Source organism: Zootoca vivipara, chromosome 7 (genome assembly GCF_963506605.1).
Source record: "Zootoca vivipara chromosome 7, rZooViv1.1, whole genome shotgun sequence".
NCBI classification, from domain to species: Eukaryota; Metazoa; Chordata; class Lepidosauria; order Squamata; family Lacertidae; genus Zootoca; species Zootoca vivipara.
Window position 1 is genome coordinate 7,875,432 of NC_083282.1, and position 16,527 is coordinate 7,891,958.

The following is a 16,527-nucleotide window of genomic DNA, read 5'->3' on the forward strand; positions in this document are numbered from 1 at the left end:
GCTGAGACCATATAACACCGGTCCTGAAATGCTACATTGGCTCCCAGTACATTTCCGAGCACAATTCAAAGTGTTGGTGATGACCTTTAAAGCCCTAAACAGCCTTGGCCCAGTATACCTGAAGGAGCGTCTCCACCCCCATTGTTCTGGCCAGACACTGAGGTCCAGTGCCGAGGGCCTTCTGACGGTTCCCTCGCTACGAGAAGCCAAGTTACAGGGAACCAGGCAGAGGGCCTTCTCGGGAGTGGCACCCGCCCTGTGGAATGCCTTCCCATCAGATGTCAAAGAGATAAACAACTACCTCACATTTAGAAAACATCTGAAGGCAGCCCTGTTTAGGGAAGTTTTTAATGTGTGACATTTTAATGTATTTTAATCTTTGTTGGAAGCCGCCCAGAGTGGCTGGGGAAACCCAGCCAGATGGGCGGGGTACAAATAATAATTTATTGCTATTTATTATTATTATTATTGCGGGACCCAGGTGGCGCTGTGGGTTAAACCACTGAGCCTAGGGCTTGCTGATCAGAAGGTCAGCGGTTCGAATCCCTGTGACAGGGTGAGCTCCCGTTGCTCGGTCCCAGCTCCTGTCAACCTAGCAGTTCGAAAGCACATCAAAATGCAAGTACAGTAGATAAATAGGAACCGCTACAGCGGGAAGGTAAACGGCGTTTCCGTGTGCTGCTCTGGTTCACCAGAAGTGGCTTTGTCATGCTGGCCACATGACCTGGAAGCTATACGCCGGCTCCCTCGGCCAATAATGCGAGATGAGCGCGCAACCCCAGAGTCGGTCACGACTGGACCTAATGGTCAGGGGTCCCTTTACCTTTATTATTATTATTATTATACCTCTAGGCCAAAAAGCAGTATGTAAATAGACCATAATATAAAACATATCCAGGTCACAGTGTGATCTGGAGAGGAGGCTAAGCAGAAATTTGCACTTTCCTCCGAGACCAATCAATATAGCAGGCTCTCCAATCGAAGTTGCAACCAACTTCAATCAAGAGACGTTATAAGCTAGGCTAAAAATATCACTGGGGCTATCTCACTGTATTATGTAACTAGCCCAGTTTAAGGCTGAGGTGAGGATTGCTCATAACCACAAGGGTTGTGCGTTGCATTTCAAAGGGCCTAGAGATCTTCCAGTAGATCCCAATCTACCTTCTCCCCATCCCTGCGTAGAAGAATTCCCTAATGATTGTGCCTAGAGAAGAAGGTCTTTGGCCAACCAAATCTTTTTACAGAAAAAATTGTTCTGGAAGAAGGCAGGGAAGGAGAGTTAGGACCTGGTTGTCATCCGAAAAGCAAGCTGTGTGTAAGGTAAAGTTTTTTTGTTTTGTTTTTACTACTGGACAAGTGGTGAAACAGAAAATTGCCCTAACAGATGTGTAGGGAGGCCTCTTCTATTTAGCATACTAAAGGATCACCTGGAGGTGAGAATTGCTTTGATGAATGCTGGAAAGGATGCCAAATATGAATGTGGAGGAAGAAAACTGTGGAAAAGTTACAGATGAACCTTGCATGCCGAGGTCACTTGAGCAGTAAAAGCAGCGGGTGACACCAGGCACTGATAAGTGTAATGCGCAATGGGGGGAAAATAGCATTAATTATAATTCTAATTATACATTGTACAGTGTTAGATCTGAAACTAGCTGTTACCACTCAGGAATGCAATCTTAAAAGTACACTGAAAACGCCGGGAGAGCATATTGCTGCAGTTTAATGTTAATAATCTCTCGATAAATCCAGTTCCCTCCCGGCATGGTGCTGATTCCAGGGTAAAGTGCCATTCTGACGGGGCCCTGCCCACGGGGTCGGGATCATTTTAAACATTCTTCTACCTAGGGAAGAGCAGCTTGTAGAGAAGCAGCCCCCGAGTGGCTGGAAAGGGTATCTGGAGGGAAGCTCTGGAACAAAAGACCCTGATAAATAATAATACAAAAATGGCGACACCTGCACAGGCAGTATGGCCATTGGCTTCCCACTGTGCTTGCTCAGTATAAGCATTTGCATAACTATTCTTAAAGGTAAAGGTACCCCTAACCTTTAGGTCCAGTTGCACACGACTCTGGGTTTGTGGCGCTCATCTCGCTTTACTGGCCGAAGGAGCCAGTGTTTGTCCACAGACAGCTTCTGGGTCATGTGGCCAGCAGGACTAAGCCACTTCTAGCGAACCAGAGCAGCGCATGGATACGCCGTTTACCTTCCCGCCAGAGTGGTACCTATTTATCTACTTGCACTTTGACGTGCTTTCGAACTGCTAGGTGGGCAGGAGCTGGGACCAAACAACGGGAGCTCACCCTGTCGTGGGGATTCGAACCGCCGACCTTCTGATAGGCAAGTCCTAGGCTCTGTGGTTTAGACCACCTTATTTGATTAAGGCTGCAATCCTGCACCTACTTAAAAGGTAAAGGGACCCCTGACCATTAGGTCCAGTCGCAGACGACTCTGGGGTTGCGGTGCTCATCTCGCTTTACTGGCCAAGGAAGCCGGCATAGAGCTTCTGGGTCATGTGGCCAGCATGAATAAGCCTCTTCTGGTGAACTAGACTTAAAAGGTAAAGGTAAAGGGACCCCTGACCATTAGGTCCAGTCGTGACCGACTCTGGGGCTGCGCGCTCATCTCGCATTATTGGCCGAGGGAGCCAGCGTATAGCTTCCAGGTCATGTGGCCAGCATGACAAAGCCCCTTCTGGCAAACCAGAGCAGCACATGGAAACGCCGTTTACCTTCCCGCTAAAGCGGTTCCTATTTATCTACTTGCACTTTGACGTGCTTTCGAACTGCTAGGTTAGCAGGAGCTGGGACCAAGCAACGGGAGCTCACCCTGTCACAGGGATTTGAACCGCCGACCTTCTGATCAGCAAGCCCTAGGCTCAGTGGTTTAACCCACAGCGCCACTAGACTTGCCTGCTAGCAAATCCCACTCTCTTGCCCACCCCCAAATATACTACTTCTTAATTGTATTTCACTATCAATATACTTCTTCTTAATAGTATTTCAGTTCAACAATTACTTTGATAAAATAGATATTTCGTTATGTGCAAATGGCTTTAGATGCCTATTAGGTCCATAAATTACCATATCATATATTCAACACGAAAAAACGGTGACAATTTGTTGTTGACAAAGGACAGCTGGACATTTAAAGGGCCCCATTACCTTCACTAGCTTAGGGCCTCATCAAACCTAAATCCAGCCCTGCACTGAATAGCTATTATTATTATTATTGATAAAAAATGGTATGTCGCCATTCATCCGATGATCGGAGGGCAGTTCACAGCATAAAACCACAAAATGAGGTCGCAAAATACATCGTAAAACAAACAAACAAACCAATAACCCACCTCCCACAAACTCATTCAAAGGGTGGCCAAAGGCCTGGATACAGATAGGATTGTACTGCACATTACCTGCCTTTTCACCCAGTTGGTCAATGCATTTAAATATATATAGCCCATTTCCTAAAACTCACTATGCATGCCTTTTTCAAGATACTGTGGGAAGTATGTGTGGGCACGCCCAAGGGAGCTTTGGCCAGGAGCCTCTCCATTGGGCGTTCTCTATCCCACCTGGTAAACCACCTTTGAAACAGAGCAGCCTTCCCAAGATGCCTTGTGGCATCGTACAGAGGAAACCTTCTGCTTACAGCAGAAAAGCTCTGAGTGATGTGTGGCAAGAGGTTGGATGATTTCCTATCAGTTCTATCCATCTTCCTTCAAGAGAATTTGAAGTTCTAATTCAGGCATCCCCAAACTGTGGCCCTCCAGATGTTTTGGCCTACAACTCCCATGATCCCTAGCTAGCAGGACCAGTGGTCAGGGATGATGGGGATTGTAGTCCAAAACATCTGGAGGGCTGAGGTTTGGGGATGCCTGTTCTAATTCTTCTTCTTTTCAAACTCCTTAGTAATGCTGAGGTCCCCCCCCCAATATTTTAACTTCTTTTTTTAAAGATCTACAGTATTTAATGCATACTGAGTTTTTGAGATTGTCAAGTCCTTTATAATAATGTTATGTTTGATTTAAAAACATGTATCTTCCTGGATATCCCCAAGCTATTGCATCCACCTAAAGTAGTTATTTGGATCCCAGTTGATAGAATGAATCTTCTACCAGAGAATGGTCTGAAGGCATGAGACTACTATCTTGCAGAAATCAGGCAGGTCTCTGAGAAGTGCCTAGATGGGTCACAGCTTAGGAACTGCAAATACACCATAATCATAGCTGCCAAGTCTCCCGCTGAAAAATGCGGGATCAGCAGCAGCGCGGCACCGGAAGTCGCTTCTACACATGTCTGGACATGCGTAGAAGCGACTTCCGGTGCCGCTCTGCCCGATTTCCGGTGCCCAGACATGTGCTGAGCGGCCCCCGAAATGGAGCGTCTGGCAGGTAGGAAACCCAGGGCATTTCCGGGATTTTTTTTCCATTCGGGAGAACAACAAGAAACGGATTAAAATCCGGGGGTTTCCTGCTTAAAATGGGAGACTTGGCAGCTATGACCATAATGGGTTCCATAATGGAAGAAGGGCAGGATATAAATGCAATAATAAGGAAATAATTTTTTAAAAAATATATACTTTTCAGCCTTCATTATATTAACTCAGAACTAATAAAGCCTCAAAAGTTCTTTTAACTCACATACTCAGTTATAAAAACAAACTGATTAAATATGTCATCCAGCAATTAACTACTGAAGGTTTAGGTAATTAATCTCTCAATTGAACAAATTAAAGCTTGCAACCCTACTTTATAAGGGTTTTTTGTTTTTGTATTTGTATACGAGTATTAATCTTCTTGTACATACATATGTCCTGTGTTGAGGTCAGGGACCTCTGCAACGTGGACTGTCATGAGAGCCAGAAATTCTCAAACAGAAAATTATGAACATATAACATCTGCAAACACAGTCCAGCAGGTCATGGAAAGGATGAGTCAATGTAAACCCAATGTTCGTTCAAGAGCTTTGAACATGGAGTGTGTGGAGCACGTTTTAATGAATGTTAGGCTAGTTAGCATTATGGTTATGTCTGTTTTTGCTAGATCGGTTATTGTACTTCCTTTACAAAAAGAGTGTGTAATTGTAACAGGATCCTTCAGAGATTTTCAAGGATACTCGATAAAGGGCTTGGTTCTTTCACAGACCTCATATGCTTTGTTTTATTAGCTCAGAACTAGTTCAAAATACAAAGCTCAGATCTCTTGCATAATTCTCTCTCCCTCTCTCTCTAAATTTTAATTTGTCAGCATTATGCTCTGGTTTGCATAGGAGTTGCCTCTCCTGGATATTTGATTTTTCTGAGTGCCCTGAGTCTACTGTATCCCCATTTGGGCATGCTATTGTGTTCTTCATCTGACTCAGCCCTAATCCCTCTCCCTCACTCCTGCTCAGGGTGAGGGAACTACAACTGTGCTTGCTCGGTGGGAGGTGGGAAAATGTGGGCTTGCCAGCCTCATATAACCAACATTGTTAGTTCGTTATTGCATCAATGCATGAAGGAGTTAATGCCATAGAGTAAAATGTCCTGCCAGGCTTATTTCTCGGGTTCCTATACCAAAGGTTTAGGAACTTTTAGCACTTTGTAACTAGGCTGCATTTTACTGCTTGTGCAACTTTTTTGATGTATGGAAAGGCGCATGAATCTGACCTTTGGAGAGTTTGCGAGTAAACCCTTTTTAAAACTTACCAAACATGTGGTCTTTTCCTATGCTAGGGAAAGAGGGAAACTTTGGAATGAACTATTAAAGGGGACAAGTTTTGAATGTCTTTATAAATTAATTGGATGAAGGAATTGAGGGGATGCTCATCAAATTTGCAGATGACACGAAACTGGGAGGGGTAGCTAATGCTGCAGAAGACAGAATCAGAATTCAAAATGACCTTAGCAGATTGGAGAACTGGGCCCAGGCTAACAGAATGAATTTCAATAGGGACAAATCTAAGGTTCTACACTTAGACAGGAAAAACCAGATGCACAAATATAGGATGGGGGACATCTGGCTTACTAGTAGTACATGTGTAAAGGATCTAGGGGTCTTGGTGGACCACAAGCTTAACATGAGTCAACAGTGTGATGCAGCAGCAGCAAAAAAAGAGCCAATGCTATTCTAGGCTGCATCAACAAAAGTAGAGTGTCCAGATCAAGGGAAGTAAGAGTACCACTCTATTCTGCCTTGGTCAGACCACACCTGGAATACTGTGTCCAATTGTGGGCACCACAATTTAAGAAAGATGTTGACAACCTGGAATGTGTGCAGAGGACGGTGACCAAGATGACCAAGGTTCTGGATATTAAGCCTTATGAGGAGCGCTTGAAGGAGCTGGGTATGTTTAGCCTGGGAAAGAGGAGAGTGAGAGGAGATATGATAGCCATCTTCAAACATCTAAAGGGCTGTCATGTTTGGAGGAGGGAGCATGATTTTTTTTCTCCTGCTTTGGAAGGTAGGACTTGAACCCATGGCTTCAAGTTACAAGAAAGGAGATTCTGACGAAACATTTGTAAAAACTTTCTGACAGTAAGAGCTGTTCAGCAGTGGAACAGACTCCCACGAGACGTGGTAGACTCTCCTTCCTTGGAGGTTTTTAAACAGAGGTTGGGTGGCCATCTGCCATGGATGCTTTCGCCAAGATTCCTGCATTGCATGGGGTTGGACTAGATGACCCTCGGGTCCCTTCCAGCTCTAAGATTCTGTTTTTCTAACTCACTTGGGTGGGCATATCTTAACGTTTTTGCAGCCTATATTTCCATGCTTTACTTTGCTGCCTATTCTGTGATTTTAAATCTCCGCTGGGGTTCTCTCACCAAAGTATACTTTCCCCAGACTTGGACCTTGGCATCCAGGAATTCTCTTCCTTTTATATTTTTTCCCCTCAAACCAACAGAAAAATGGGGAAGGGAATGGGCTCAGTTGGGCCCCCTTCTCTTTTGCTTCTGGGTTGGGCAGCTCTCACAAAGCTTGTCACAATGTTAGTTGAAGCCATGCAAGGCAAGGGAAAGTTGAGCTGGGGAAGATCGACAACTGCTACTTCTCCTTTGGATTGAGACTGTGGACGGTGTCTTTGCTGCCCAGGCATGAACATGTGGGTGGGCTCTGCCAGGAAGGGCCAGGGTTTATCTGCCCTGCCTCCACTAGAGACTGGATAGCACCTCATATTTCTTCTTCCCTCCTCCCCTATTCACAGACTTTATGGGGAGGGAGGAAACTGGGCAGTGTTGCCAACTTAACCAAACAAATCTAGCTCAATCTGTTCCTCTGTGTGCCCTATTTCACCTCCGCTGAGTCTTTGTTTCCCTCCAAGTGTGTGATGTGTTTGCCATGCCTGTGGACATGTTTGTGTTTTTTGTAAATGAGTCACATCCCATGATTTGCTTCATCATAGTGAGGTGACAGAAGATGAAAAGCTTGAGGTTTTGGATCCATAGTATTTCTTGCCAACACACTGCATATCACAATCTTGACTTTAAACCAGATGTAATCTACACCTCCATGAACTCAAATAGAGAGAACAATGGTATTCGTACCAACCGTTGCAGAAATAATACCCTCTTAAAAGAAGAAAACTCTGCTTTAGCCTCAAAATTGAATGATTGAATTAATTAGCAGATAAATTCAGCTGAATGAGTTTGGAGAAGGTATTTATTACAATATATTTAGATTTTGGTCAACACGGTTGTGGAATCTCCACACATTTAAAAAAAAAGTTGTGAAAATGCTTTTAAAAAATGTTTTGAAAAATACATTGAATTTTGCACCACGCACTGTCGCCATCTAGTGTCATATTTGTGTATTGCACTTTACAACACCGTTAAAATGTTTTATTTGCAGCTCTGTAGTTGAGTCCCAAGTAAGCAAGATTTTTATCTTCCCCTGGGCTATTAGTGCTGGAATTATGCAAGTTTTCAAGTTTCATATAATTCTACATATGCTCCTGAAATAGTGGTACTTGCCCGATAGAGTCCTGTGTAATTCAAAAGCTTTCATATTTCTATACCAAAAGTCCAATTATATTGCCCGGGAAATTTTCTGTTTCTTTTGAATGAGCAGGCCTTGTTTTATAGACTTCTGCCACCTGTTGCAGATGTCAGTTTCAGGAATACAGCTTTCTCAAAGAGGACAGAAACATCTCTCCTTCCCAGCTTCCCTGTCTATTATTGCAGTAGGCAGTTACTTGCTCACAATTTAGTGAATGCGGTGAGATTTGAATGGAGGATTTTGAAGCTCGCGGTCTTGTCTCTGCTTGCATGACTAGTTTTTCTATTCCTGCCTTGCTTCTCCATTCTCGGCATACATGCAGGCCAGTTATGTGCCTGTTTCCTTTAAAGTAAGGCCTGCCGGGCTCAGTGAGATTTAACTGCTAAATCTCTGTCTTTCTCAGAGCTGATGAACAATTTGATCGCCCAGAAGCCTGCATGCAGCTTAAAGTATACTAAATACTTGGCTTTTAATCGAAGTCTGAAGCGAAGCTGCATAACTGCGTTCTCCAAAAGCTTTACTTGATTTCTGGGTTGCCCCCACTGCCGCTGCCGCAGTACTTGGCTTTGAAGCCTGGTATAGAATGTTGACCCCAAATTTATTGTCTGGAGTGGGGCTCTGGGCTCATGTCCCAAACCTTTTAAATACCTAGTAATGCTCTCTCCAGTCAGATGAGAAACGACACTGATCAAGCTGTTCAGATAATGGAAAAAGGGTGGGGCGTGGGTCTGGCATTACGGATCGGCAACCATTTCTGAGGGATGCACACATCACCCGCTGGCACGAGAACTGCGCCCTCTAGAAATGGATCCCTGTCCCCTTGCAAGTATTGCCCTTGCTAAATCATGGTGAAAGGGCTTTGCCTTTCTGGTGGAAATTTGGCATGGCAGGCTGCTGTGAAGAGGAGGAGGAGAGGGCAGGAAATTTCCCCTTAAGCTAACTTAAAGATAACACCCTCTTGTGATCCAAGCCCAGTTGTGGACAATGCCCCACTTTCCCAGCAGTCCTCTCACATGCTCCAGAAAGGCTTTTGGGGAGCTGCCAGGGGAGAGAGGCATAGCTGCCAAGTCTCCCGTTTTCCCTGGGAAATCCCCGTTTTTCCAGCTGTTCCTAGCTGAAAAAACGGTTTTTTTCCCCTGGTTTATTCTGGCGTGACGGTCATTTTGGAACTGGGCGGAGCATGCTCAGAAGCGACTTTTGATGCTGCTCTGCCCAGTTCCAAAATGGCTGCAGTGCGACTTCTGGCGCGGCGGCCATTTTGGTACTGGGCAAAGCGGCATCAAAAGTCACTTGTGAGCATGCTCCGCCCAGTTCCAAAATGGCGGCAGCGCTACTTTTGGTCTGCTATTTCTGGCCCGGTCCCTTATTTCTCTGACAGCAACTTGGCAAGTATGGAGAGAGGGGCAGGAAACTTCCCTTCCGTGAACTTTAAGTCCTCCTCCCCTCTGCACCCCATGAGTAGGTTGGGTTGGAAATGTGTTCAGTTCGGTCATTCTCATGCATGGAAGACTCTAACCACATGCCTCTACTTATCCTTGCATGCCACTATATATAAGAAAGAGGTGGCTATTTATGTGTTATAATCAGTGCTTTTTGCTATTTAAAAAATGTTTAGGGGTACTCTCCTTTTGACTCAAGAAAATCACCATTTTATACTTCAAATCAGGGGAAATAAATACAGTAAATGGACAAAAGTACAAAGAACATGCATTACCTCATATGGCACAGCTGACAGCTCCCACTGACTTCCACATGGGCATGAGGTTGTGAGCATGAGCATCTTCCTGACTTTCATCAGTAAAACACCACACATCCACATCCCACACTGCTTCACACATTAAATGCTCGCTTCCGTCTGAGGCTCAGGAAACACCGGGAAATGAAATGAAGTCATTATTGGAGGTGGTAACAATGAAACTGATCAATCACCGTGCTGGATTCATAGCTGCCAAGTACCCCGTTTTCTCTGGAAAACCCCCGATTTTACTTACCTTTTCCCGGTGGTCCCCCGTATCACTTCGTCTCCCATTTTTCTCCGTTATTTTCTCCTGCCGGCGGCCATTTTTTTTCTTTCCGATTTGCCCTTCTATGGGCACCAAAAATGGCCACCGCCGGTTTCAAAAGTCGCATCTACGCATGTCCGGAAGTGCATAGACGTGACTTCCGGTGTCGGCGGCGGCCATTTTTGGTGCCCATAGATGGGTGGAGCGACACCGGAAGTTGCGTCGACGCACTTCCTGATACGCGTACAAGCGACTTTCGAAGCCGGCGGAGGCCATTTTTGGTGCCCATAGAAGGGCAAAGCGACACCGGAAGTTACTTCAATGCAACTTCTGGTGTCACACGACTGCCGGTCCCGAATTCTGCAGTCCGGGACTTGGAAGGTAAGGCTGGATTCCAACTCCTATTTCACACATTAAACGCTCGCTTCCGTCTGAGACTTGGGAAACACCGTGACAGGAAATGAGGCCGCCATCGGTGGTAGCAATGGAACTCACGATCCACTGTGCTAGAGAAGAAACTAATTTTTTTTTTTTTAAAAAAAAAAGTTTCTTCTCCCGTCAGATTCACAAAATATTTAGGGATATGCGTTCCCCCAGAAGAAAAAAGCACTGGTTATAATTATAGATTATTACACCAATAGAACTGTTTTTTAATGCATGCTGGGAAAGAGACATTTTTTCCTGCTGCCATTTGATGAAAAGAGAGAGCAAGAGAATTGCTGACCTACCTGGCATGTGAGCTTAGGACACCAAAGCATGGTCGCATGATGCCTTTGCGGCAGATGGCCTAACTCAGCAGGAGTGCAGGTCACCTGTTTTAACCTTGCTTTCTCGCTCTTTTCGCACAATAACAGGCAGTCGTTGCAAGCGTTAAGGGAGCACTAAAAGCTGTTGCCTGGTTTGTTTGCTTTTTAATGGTTTCAGGCTGCCTGATGCTCGTGGACATGGTTTCCATAACTTCGATTTTAAAATCTGTTCCTACTGTATTGTGATTTAAACACTGCCCCGTGGTTTTCACACAGCATTCTGCAAAACCCAGCGATCCTGCAATGAGAGCATCGCTGGGAGCAGGCAAGCTTCCCAGTATGACAGCCTGTTCACCAATACCAGTTTCCAAACTGGCAGCAGCAAAATTGCTGGGAATGTCCCGAGCGGTGGGGTAAATCCCACCAATGCTCGCCAGTGCCATACGTTGCATGAGTTGTGTCCCCTCCAGAATCTCTGGCAACACGCAATGCTTCCTCAACTGGAACATCTGCATGAAAGGTGCTCTCTGTGTTGAAAACCACGGAGTAGTGCAATATTATTAATGTGTTTTCTAACCCCACCCAGAAGGTCAAGTGTGATCCAGTTTTTTCAACCTGTGCACATGTCAGAAAGTAATAATTTGCCGCAGCATCGCACTGAGTTCAGTCTGTGTTTTTGAGGGGTTCATATTGTTCTCTTCCTTTTGTTTTGTTTTATTGTTTTGGGCGGGTTTATTCTCCTCTCAACTGTACAGGTCAAACAAAGGTCGGGACATAAAAACTATTAAGTCTCTGCGTGTTCTACGAGTCTTGAGGCCTTTGAAGACCATCAAGCGGTTGCCCAAACTCAAGGTATTATTGCTTTGACTTGTGATATTCCCTCAGATGAGTCACCTTTGTTCAGAGCAAGATGCCCCCTGAGCAATGTAGGGCAGTCGCTGCCATTGCCAGCTGCCTTTTTCGTTAAGAGAACACTTGTTCTGCTAGCATATATAGCTGCCAAGTCTCCTGTTTTCCCCGGGAAATCCCCGTTTTCCCAGCTGTTCCTAGCTGAAAAAACAGATTTTTTTGTTTTCCCCTGGTTTATTCTGGCGCGGCGGCCATTTTGGAACTGGGCGGAGCATGCTCAGAAGCGACTTTTGATGCTGCTCTGCCCAGTTCCAAAATGGCTGCAGTGCGACTTCTGGCGCAGTGGCCATTTTGGAACTGGGCAAAGCAGCATCAAAAGTCACTTCTAAGCATGCTCCGCCCAGTTCTAAAATGGCGGCAGCGCTACTTCCAGTCTGCTATTTCCGGCCCGGTCCCTTATTTCTCTGACAGCAACTTCGCAGGTATGCTAGCATAACAAAGAGCAGTGGAGAACAGTGATCTTATCCCACTAATGGTTGTGCAGAATAGGAAGATTCGGCAGGTAGAATTCAAGCAGATCTGGATTACCAAGTTTTAGTTGGTGTACATATCATTGTAGCTGCCATGTCTGCTTCCCAACGGAATCCTGGGGACTGTCGTTTGAAGAGGATGTTACAGACCTCTACCCCTGCTTGCAAAACTACAGATCCTTAGATCGCCTTGCAGTGACTGTTTAACATCTGCAGTGAAAAGATACGCCTTTTGTTTTGCAGCGATGAGAGGAGCTTTACCTGCTCAAATAGCTCTTACAGGAGCCTCTGTCACCCTCTGCACTGCCTGAGACACTGGTTAGGCCTGTTCTTCCTTGATTTGCACTTAAGGAGGCTTACAGGAAAGGAGACAGATTTTTGTACAGCCAAACTAGGAATGCACTGACGAAGGAGATTAAAGTGGCAAAACGAACCTATGATTCAGAGTCAATTGTCAACAGGGACTCGGCTACTCTTTGGAAGAATTTACAGAACATTACTGAATATAAAAGGACATCTTCTTCTGCTCCAGAGAGTCAAAAAAATGGCAAACGACCTGAATCAGTTTTATAGCAGGTTCGAAAGTCAAGCATTATCAGCTAGTGCCATTGAGTTGGCGCCAGAGGCACCAATAACCACCTCAACCTGTTCTGAGGTCACTCCGCTGGTGATCTTGAAATAGTGTTCTGCACACTTTGTATAAAGTACTTTTACATTGCAATGTAGCCGAAACAAAATTCCAAGTACTTGAAATTAGTACTTGGAATGAGTACTTGGCCAATAAATTATTATTCTATTCTATTGTATTCTATTCTGTACGTGCTGCTCGCCTTGATGCGGGTGAAGAAAATGCTTTGACAAACGAGGCCATTTGTGTCCATGGTTGTTTTTCCCTATGATTAAATCGCACGCTTTGGGTTTGCCTCCCCTCTCAGGCCGTCTTTGACTGCGTTGTAACTTCGCTGAAGAACGTCTTCAACATCCTCATTGTCTACAAGCTCTTCATGTTCATCTTTGCGGTCATCGCCGTTCAGCTCTTCAAGGGCAAATTCTTCTATTGTACGGACAGTTCAAAAGATACAGAGAAAGACTGCATGTAAGTACAGCACAAAGCATCTAGCATGCATCGCGACACAATGACACTTACCTCTGGTTGGGCGCCTTTGCAGGACGGCACCAGCATCAGCCCAGGATCCGGTGGGTACGCTGGAGGTAAGGGGTTTCCCCCGACCTGGGTGAGCCCTTTGACCAATGGCAGGCAGGTTGTGGTGCTGGCCCCGCCCCTGAGATGGATTGCACTGAGCCACCAGACTTCGCCCCAACCACCCCATGGACATCATATATATTTAGAATGATGTCCACCCCATGGACATCATAAACAGTGGTACCTCTACTTACGAATGTTTCTACTTATGAATGGAGCTCCGTCCGCCATCTTGGGTGTGGTTTAGATAGGATTTTTTTCTACTTACAAATTTTAGATAGGGTTGCTTCGACTTCCTAATTTTTTCTCCCAAGGCATTCCTATGGGATTCGAATTACAATTTTTTTCGACTTACGAATGTGCGTTTGGAATGCATTAAATTCATAAGTAGAGGTACCACTGTATTTACAATTTCAAATACTCATTCTTATTAATCAATGACTTCCCTTCTTCTCTTTCCATGGTTCATTTTACATATCTTAAATCCCTGCATATTTTACAAAAACTATACCAATCAATATTCCATTATTGCATCCATCAAAACTTAATTACACGGTTGATTTTTTCTTAATGCTGCCAGCGTTTTCAGCTGTACACAATTATTTTCCATATATTCAATAAACATTATCCAATCCTCTTTAAAAGTATGTTCTTCTTGTTCTCGTATTCTATTTGTCAAGTCTGCAAGTTGTGCATATTCTGTCAACTTAAGTTGCGATTCTTCTTTGGTTGGGGCTTCACTCGTTTTCCATTTTTGGGCTAGCAAAACACGGGCCACAGTTGTTGTGGGAATGTTCAGGAATGCGGATGAGGAAATATTGTCTAATATGTCCTATCCTAGCTTGTGTTAACAAGCTTCAAACTTAGCAGTTTTACATTCCCCTTCGAAACACAGCAGAAACGGTTGCGCAGGCTTGCTAAAGCCTCTAAAATAGCATATACTCCTGGTATATTCCCCTTTATCCCTCTTAAAAGAAAAGACACAACACAGTGCTCTTTAAAAGTATGGAAAGAGTTTACTCACGAGACATCCTGAGTTAACAGCACAATCTCAGAAGGCAGGCTGGCTTAGAAAAAGTAATATTATACATGTGGAGTCTACTCATATGGAGTGAGACTCCATTTTCCTCTCTTGGCTGGAAGCCGAGAGAGGATCTCTCACTAAGATGTGGTCAGTTTGAGTGCTTAGTCAAAAGAGAGAGAACATGGCCGCTGCCCTGTCCTTATATTTTACCTGGACATGGGTGGAGCCATGTCCATCTCATTTACATGTAGAGGAAGTCAGCCAGAGCAGTAGATAACAGGAAGTTTCAACTCACTGGCTAGACATCCCTTAATGTGGACACTCTAGGAAGTGTTGTGATTTGACTGCCATGAGTAATATATCCCACAGTTGTTGCATACATAAATAACCTTTTCTGACACCTGGGAATTTCAGTCTGGATTATCCCCAACAGAAAGGACTCTGGGTTTTTTGGTAAAGTAATTGTAAACATTTTTTTTCAATTCATTATAGATCATTTCCAAATACTCTTTCACCCTTTCACCCCATGCACATTTAAACCCGGGGGCCTTCTCCAGTTCCTCATCCAGTTCATCCCTTTCAACTCCTCAGTTCTAGGATGCTATGACCCAAGGTCCATAACTGGAGGAAACAGCCTCCAAAACTCCCAGTAGAAGCATGGACTCTTATCCTCATTTTTCTTTATAGCAGGAGGCTTGATCTTGATCTGTCGGTTTTATCTTCCTTCAGGTTGCACTAATCCTGCTGTGGTGGAGCAAGGACGGACACCCAGGTCTTACCTGTAATCTCCCTGCTCTAAACCACACCTGGATGCAAACCCCACTGCAAGACACAGCCTATCTGGGCCTGCCTCAGTTCCAGAGGGCGCTGGAAGGTCTGTTTTTGGAGTGAAAGAGGCTCATGGGGAGGGAAGATGAAGCATCCTGGAATCGGCTGCCTGCCGCCCTGTAGTCCTCTCCTCACTTCCATCGGCACTTCTGCCCCCAACTCAGCACCCTTCCTATACTAAAAGCCTGGGCGGTGTGAAAGTGACTTTGGGAAAAAGACTGTGGGGAGGTGATTGGCAACCAGGGGGAGCATTTAAGAATTTCCTCTCCCTGCGTGATGTGTTTCACACCTGATTACTCTAGGAGTCATCCACCCCCCTGCTTTGGGCAGGACCAGTTGTAACACAGGCTGCCACCACCAACACATAAACATGGGTTCTGCACTTACAGTATTGTCCCACCTTTGGTTGTCTTCTTCCTGCTTCTCCCCTCTCTCACTCTCTTTAATTTTTTATATTGCTTATTTGTTTTTCAAATCAAAGTTTTACAATCCCCATATCCAATATATAACATAGAAACAAGATTCCAAGGAATCTCCTGGACTTCCCTCCTCCCCTTTGTGAGTCCTATTGTTAATCATTTCCTCCTGCATCTTTTATAATGAGCCAAATCTTTTACATCTCCATTACGTCCAAAAGTCACCATTAAACTACAAGTGTTATTCCAGTCCTGCTTACAGTTGTAACTGTTTACAATTGTTTTTAAGAAAAATGGCGCTGTGGGCTAAACCACTGAGCCTAGGGCTTGCTGATGAGAAGGTCGGCGGTTCGAATCCCCGCGATGGGGTGAGCTCCCGTTGCTTGGTCCCAGCTCCTGCCAACCTAGCAGTTCGAAAGCACATCAAAATGCAAGTAGTTAAATAGGAACCACTACAGCGGGAAGGTAAACGGCGTTTCCATGTGCTGCTCTGGTTTGCCAGAAGCGGCTTTGTCATGCTGGCCACATGACCTGGAAGCTGTACGCCGGCTCCCTCGGCCAATAATGCGAGATGAGCGCGCAACCCCAGAGTCGGTCACGACTGGACCTAATTGTCAGGGGTCCCTTTACCTTTATCCAATATATAACATAGAAACAAGATTCCAAGGAATCTCCTGGACGTCCTTCCTCCCCTTTGTAAGTCCTATTGTTAATCATTTCTTCCTGCGTCTTTTATAATAAGCCAAATCTTTTACATCTCCATTATAGTCATACCTCGGTTTAAGTACGCCTCGGTTTGAGTATTTTCAGTTTAAGTACTCCGCGGACCTGTCTGGAACGGATTAATCCACTTTCCATTACTTTCAATAGGAAAGTTCGCTTCAGGTTAAGTACGCTTCAGGTTAAGTACAGACTTCCGGAACCAATTACACTCATACCTCGGGTTAAGTATGCT

General features: G+C 44.9%; 1 protein-coding gene across 1 annotated transcript in view; it reads left to right on the forward strand.

Moving 5' to 3' along the window:
- CACNA1E (calcium voltage-gated channel subunit alpha1 E) overlaps positions 1 to 16,527 on the forward strand; it is a 281,416-nt gene that overhangs the window by 202,790 nt on the left and 62,099 nt on the right. Inside the window, exons 24-25 of the mRNA XM_060277446.1 lie at positions 11,477 to 11,573; positions 13,036 to 13,196. Coding sequence (XP_060133429.1) covers positions 11,477 to 11,573; positions 13,036 to 13,196 — 258 coding nt within the window. The remainder of the gene's footprint in view (positions 1 to 11,476; positions 11,574 to 13,035; positions 13,197 to 16,527) is intronic.